Genomic DNA, 5,870 nt, shown 5'->3' with positions numbered 1-5,870 from the left:
GCATGAAGGAGAGAAAAAGACGAGTGCAGAGCTGAAACCTTCAGCGGATGAAGACAAAGATGCTAAACGGTGAGGTCACCACTCGGAGTTCCCTGGATCTGAACCCTCACAGATCCTCAGTCAGGTGATCCTTCATGGATCATGACTGCTGCTTTAAAGCTGCTGAAGGCGTCCTTGACCCGCGTAGATAGGGAGACCCTGCCGTACGGACCACGGCACCGTGGCCGGCTCTGTCTGGGGCTGGTGTGCACAGAGACGGCGAGGCACGCAGAGGGGCAACGACCACGGAGGCAGCCTTCATACGCATGACTGGTGACCACAGGCTCCATGAGGGCGGAGCAAAGAACAGCTCGATTGGTCAGGCTCGAGTATCGGTGGCCGGAGTTGTTCTGGCTGCACAATGTTGCGTTTATACGTTGAATTAGACACGCCGCCGCCTCTACGATGGCATGTTGGGACTCATCTGTAGGGCTGGGCACCAAACGAGGGATTAAAGCCCCCATCTGTCTTCTGTTCCGCTCCTCCATCAGCAGCAGCGTCTGAGATGAGCTGGAACATCTTCAACATTTGAGTTGTGCTTTGATTATTGCCACCTTCCTGTAAATGATGCACCCAAATATAGAAAAGGTTTTCACTTTAATAAAGGAGTCACATTAATGGTCCAGGTCAACCCTAACCCTAACCCAACCCTCTAACCCTAACCATCTAACCCGTCTAAACCCCTACTAACCCTAACCCTCTAACCCTCTAACCCTAACACTCTAACCCTCTAACCCCTCTAACCCTAACCCTCTAACCCTAACCCTAACCCAACCCTCTAACCCTAACCCAACCCTCTAACCCTAACCCTCTAACCCTAACCCTAACCCAACCCTCTAACCCTAACCCTCTAACCCTAACCCTAACCCTCTACCCTAACCCTCTAACCCTCTAAACCCTAACCCTCTAACCCTAACCCTCTAACCTAACCCTCTAACCCTCTAACCCCTAACCCTCTAACCCTCTAACCCCCTAACCCTCTAACCCTCTAACCCTAACCCTCTAACCCCCTAACCCTACCCTCCTAACCCTAACCCTCTACCTAACCCTCTAACCCGAACCTCTAACCCTCTACCTCTAACCCTAACCCTCTAACCCTAACCCTCTAACCCTCTAACCCTAACCCTCTAACCCTCTAACCCTAACCCTCTAACCCTAACCCTAACCCTCTAAACCCTAACCCTAACCCTAACCCTAACCCCACCCTCTAACCCTAACCATCTAACCCTAACCCCTGAGTATCAGCAGAGGTCAGTTTAGCCTTTTCAGAAGAAACTTTGAGTTTCAGCTCAGTCAAAATTAACTTTGAAATAAAATGGGATGAGGCCAGTTGTTTGGAATGGACCCAGTCTAATATGTTTGGGCACAATTCAGAACCTTCAGTCAGTGGTTGGTATTTTAGTGAAGCGGAGCCCAGCAGCGCCACCACAGCATTGGTCTGTTCAGGCCTCCATCAAATACCCAAAGGCTGTTTGATCATCAGGATTTCAAGTGATGGGACGGGAATGAAAGCTTTCCAGCCCAAATCCACTGGAAGCCTAGAGAACACTGTCAGGTGCTCCTGGATGTATCTCAGTGACCGTAAAGATCCCGTCTGTCCTCCAGACACCTGCTGCAGTGATGTGCAGCTGTGCTGGGCTCAGACACCTGGATCACAGCTGCTCTTCCTCTTGTGTTTGCTCTCAGTGGGACGGTCTCAGGACGCCCAGACTACAACCCAGCCAGGCCCAACTACCATCCTGTGGACCACGCCAGCTGGACACGGGACCAGAAGTGAGTCTTTACCCGCTTTGACCTGTATCGATGCTGAACGAGCCCATCTTCCAAATGATAGATGACACACAGACTGATCAATTCCACCCCCCACCCCCTTTGTACAAGTGCAGCATTCTTTCATCTTTTTAGTGTTTTCTTTGCACCACAATGCACCTGCCAGATGTTGCACCTGCCAGATGTTGCACCCTGCCAGGTGGTGCACCCTGCCAGGTGGTGCACCTGCCAGATGTTGCACCCTGCCAGGTGGTGCACCCTGCCAGGTGGTGCACCCTGCCAGATGTTGCACCCTGCCAGGTGTTGCACCCTGCCAGGTGGTGCACCCTGCCAGATGTTGCACCCTGCCAGGTGGTGCACCCTGCCAGATGTTGCACCCTGCCAGATGTTGCACCCTGCCAGGTGTTGCACCCTGCCAGGTGGTGCACCCTGCCAGGTGTTGCACCCTGCCAGGTGTTGCACCCTGCCAGGTGTTGCACCCTGCCAGATGTTGCACCCTGCCAGGTGGTGCACCCTGCCAGGTGTCAGCTTTCTGTACCACCAGCGGTTCCCTAATATTTGCTTTCCTGTGGAATAGAGTGGTGTGTGTGTCTGTGTGTGTGTGTGTCTCTGTGTGTGTGTGTCTCTGTGTGTGTGTGTCTCTGTGTGTCTCTCTGTGTCTCTGTGTGTGTGTGTCTCTGTGTGTGTGTGTCTCTGTGTGTCTCTCTGTGTCTCTGTGTGTGTGTGTCTCTGTGTGTGTGTGTCTGTGTGTGTGTCTGTGTGTGTCCGTGTGTGTAAAGGCTCTTGGTCTGCTCCTGACATCTCCTGGTCTCTAACCACGAGCTGCTCCCTGCAGGGTGCCGTACCTGGCTGTGGCCCGCACCTTTGAGAAGATCGAGGAGGACTCCGGCAGGTGAGGCCTCCACAGGCTGATGGCAGAGCCGTGTGTCACTCACCTGCACCCTGTTTTTCTTCGTCAAAAGTGTAGAAATCTGATGTTTTAATGCTAACGAGCGCACTTGCTTTTAATATGTGGACAGCATCAGAGCTGCCTTTTGCTCCACTCGCTGCAGCTGCTGAGCCTCTTCCAGAGGAACGCTGCCGTTTCCATCTCATTTCCTGCCTCTGCCTCGTTACCCTCAGGTGACCCTTGTGTCTCAGAAAGTCCTCTCATCCTTTTCCAGGTTGCGCAACATCGAGACTCTGTCGAACCTGTTTCGCTCAGTGCTGCTGCTCTCTCCAGGTACTGGCGCCGCTACAGTTCTGCCAGCCTGCTGGGCTTCACCCAATCAGATGATGTTTCACGTAATGTCTTGATTTACTGATCCGATGGATGAGGTGACCTCGTTTTAGCGACCGCGCCGGCCTGTTTTCTTTCGTCTTTCATCTCTTTTGCTCTAAAGACGTGTCACCAGCAGGTTTGTTGCTCGTGACGATGTTGCTAGGTAACAGTTCAAGTTTCAGAAAACTTCTCTGCTTTATTCAGAACAAAAGCAACCGTACGTTTTGTGTGATTTGTTTTGAGCTCTGTCTCTCTCTGATGGACGATAAAGTTTTTCAATACGCATCTTGACGACATTAGACTGAGAAACATGTTGGTGAATCTGCAGTTTACTAGTTACAGACAGTGAGTTAAGTTGTTGCACCCAACATTTGTGTCTCGAGGGATTGTTGAACGTCTATATGCCAGTCCGGAATGTCCTCTAGAGGTCATTGACCTTTGACCTGTCCATCTCAGAGGCTTTGGGGCCAAAGCTGGCAGGAAAGGCATGAGAATATGGTTGATCCTGGTTATATGAGCCCCAAGTCTATGCAGTCACCAAAGAAGTTCTTTAACTGGACACTTGGCACCCTCACATGGGCGGTGACAGTTTATTTAAACTTACTAACTGATGATGTCGGGTTGCTAATGAGGGCAGAAGGATGTGTCGCCTAAACAGGCGCCTGATGTTTGTGGGAGCTCCTCCTCCCATCTGGTTCTGAGTGTGTAAACATCTGGGTGACCTTTGTGTTCTGTTGCCAGATGACCTGCTGAGTTGCGTGTACCTGTGTTTGAATCAGCTCGGTCCAGCATACCAGGGGATGGAGCTGGGTGTTGGAGAGACGGTGCTGATGAAAGCTGTTGCTCAAGCAACAGGTAAGGGTTGACCAGGACCGGTGGCCAGTGAGGCTTCACCTCCTGCTGACGCCCATCCCACTGATCCACCATCATGGCTGCAGCTCACCGTCTCGCTCTGGCTTCCAGGGCGACAGTTGGACAAAATCAAGGCAGAAGCTCAGGAGAGAGGAGATCTGGGCCTCGTGGCTGAGAGTTCCCGTAGCAACCAAAGAATGATGTTCCAGCCGGCCAGTCTGACAGTCGGGGGCGTGTTTAGGAAATTAAAGGAAATTGCCAGCATGACTGGAAACTCGGTGAGTCCAGAATCACAGTTGTAAGAACAGAACCAGTCTTGGACACATATTTAGTTTCTGTGACCGGTTTTCTAGTGCAGTCAGGGAGGAAAAGGAAGGAAATGTGTCGCTGATTGTCAATCAAATTATTCTTTTTATTTGATTTCTGGAAACCAGATGAAGTCATAGTCCTTGTTAAAACGCCTGCTCATTGTGTGTGTGTGTGTGTGTGTGTGTGTGCCTGTGTGTGTGTGTGTGTGTGTGTGCGCCCTCCGCTTGCCTCAGGCAATGAATAAGAAAATCGACATCATCAAAGGGCTCTTTGTGGCGTGCCGCTTCTCTGAGGCTCGCTACATCGTCAGGTAAAAGACCACACTCGTGCACGCTCATGCACGTTTGGCTGCACACACCTGGAGACACTGCTGACTACATGCTTTATTCCTTTATTCCTTTATGGGCAGGTCACTGGCTGGCAAGCTCCGGATCGGCCTGGCAGAACAGAGCGTCCTGGCGGCTCTGAGCCAGGCTGTGTGCCTCACCCCCCCTGGACAAGGTAACCTTTGACAAGTTACACATTTGTACAAAATGAAAGTAAAGACAAAGTTTTCCAGTTAACATTGCTGGGTTAATTGGTAGTCCATCGGACCTATTGACCCCCACCCAGTCTCCTCTATAATGTGTGTGTGGGGGGGGTGTATTTGTGAACAGTTAAAGACGATTGAATGTTGTCCTCGGTTTCTTTTTCCAGCTTTTTTCTCAGTGGGATAAATGAGATGCTTCTGAAATGATCCGTCATCAAATGTGATATGAATTTAGAGCTGTGACTTCACAATCCCCCACAGGAAGTCCTGCTTTCTTGGCTTTACGAACCCCAAAGGGAACATCTGTAGATACTGAAAATCTCTGATTTGTTAGTACTTTGGCACCGTTGATGTGATTTCACCAGGAAAACAACTCTTAATATTGTGATGTTCTCAGAATGCCCCTGAACTCATCACCTCCTTTAACTACCACTTTAGCTCTGAGGTCAAACTCAATTCATTCCTCACTTATTAGTATTTGTATTTTATTCCTGACTGGAGGTGCACTTTAATAAAATGTGGTGAAATTGGAGGCTCAGTGTGCACATCTGCACTGATTTGTGGGTCTGGTCTGAAAATGCTTTTAAAGCTTTTATTCAGTTATTTAGACCAGTGTTTTTCAAGCTTTTTTGAGCCAAGGCACATTTTTTTCATTGAAAAAAATCTCGCGCACCACACCACCAGCAAACAAAAGCTTATTTTAACACTGAAGAATTATGTTATATTATAGTGTCTTGAATAGGAATCAAGTAAACAAAACGAAAAAGGTATTTTATAATCTTTCCATTTTTTACTCACTCAGTGTGAAACCTGGGCCTGTTTGGATGAACACAGAGCTGATGTCCTGGCAGGAATCGATGAAAGACACACACGAAGCTCAGTCTTTCTCTGTTTTTAGTTTTTACAGCAGTCAGGCTTGAAAAGCTCACCTCACAGATATGTTGTGGAAAACGGGAGCAGTGTTAAAGTTAAAGTTCCTCTCGCAGCTCATACACACGGGCCAGCACCTTGCCGCGCGACAAACAAAATACTCAAATACCAACAAAATACTCAACATTTTTATTTTGAAGTGAAGGGTTTTCGTTTGGAGATGGCGTTTAAGCTTACTTG

At 49.3% G+C, this 5,870-nt stretch overlaps 1 protein-coding gene across 1 annotated transcript in view; it reads left to right on the top strand.

Moving 5' to 3' along the window:
* lig1 (ligase I, DNA, ATP-dependent) overlaps window positions 1-5,260 on the top strand; it is an 11,149-nt gene extending 5,889 nt beyond the window's left edge. Inside the window, exons 7-15 of the mRNA XM_029831514.1 lie at window positions 1-69; window positions 1,726-1,812; window positions 2,645-2,701; window positions 2,973-3,031; window positions 3,812-3,925; window positions 4,034-4,200; window positions 4,465-4,541; window positions 4,641-4,732; window positions 4,928-5,260. The exon at window positions 1-69 is cut by the window's left edge and continues 40 nt beyond it. Of these exons, the coding sequence (XP_029687374.1) occupies window positions 1-69; window positions 1,726-1,812; window positions 2,645-2,701; window positions 2,973-3,031; window positions 3,812-3,925; window positions 4,034-4,200; window positions 4,465-4,541; window positions 4,641-4,732; window positions 4,928-4,947 (742 nt within the window). The 3' untranslated portion in view covers window positions 4,948-5,260. The remainder of the gene's footprint in view (window positions 70-1,725; window positions 1,813-2,644; window positions 2,702-2,972; window positions 3,032-3,811; window positions 3,926-4,033; window positions 4,201-4,464; window positions 4,542-4,640; window positions 4,733-4,927) is intronic.
* The last annotated feature ends 610 nt before the right edge of the window (window positions 5,261-5,870 follow it).

The sequence above is a fragment of the Takifugu rubripes genome, chromosome 22 (assembly GCF_901000725.2).
Source record: "Takifugu rubripes chromosome 22, fTakRub1.2, whole genome shotgun sequence".
Classification (NCBI taxonomy): domain Eukaryota; kingdom Metazoa; phylum Chordata; class Actinopteri; order Tetraodontiformes; family Tetraodontidae; genus Takifugu; species Takifugu rubripes.
The sequence above is the reverse complement of the archived record's forward strand: the minus strand, read 5'-3'. Positions and strand labels throughout refer to the sequence as shown.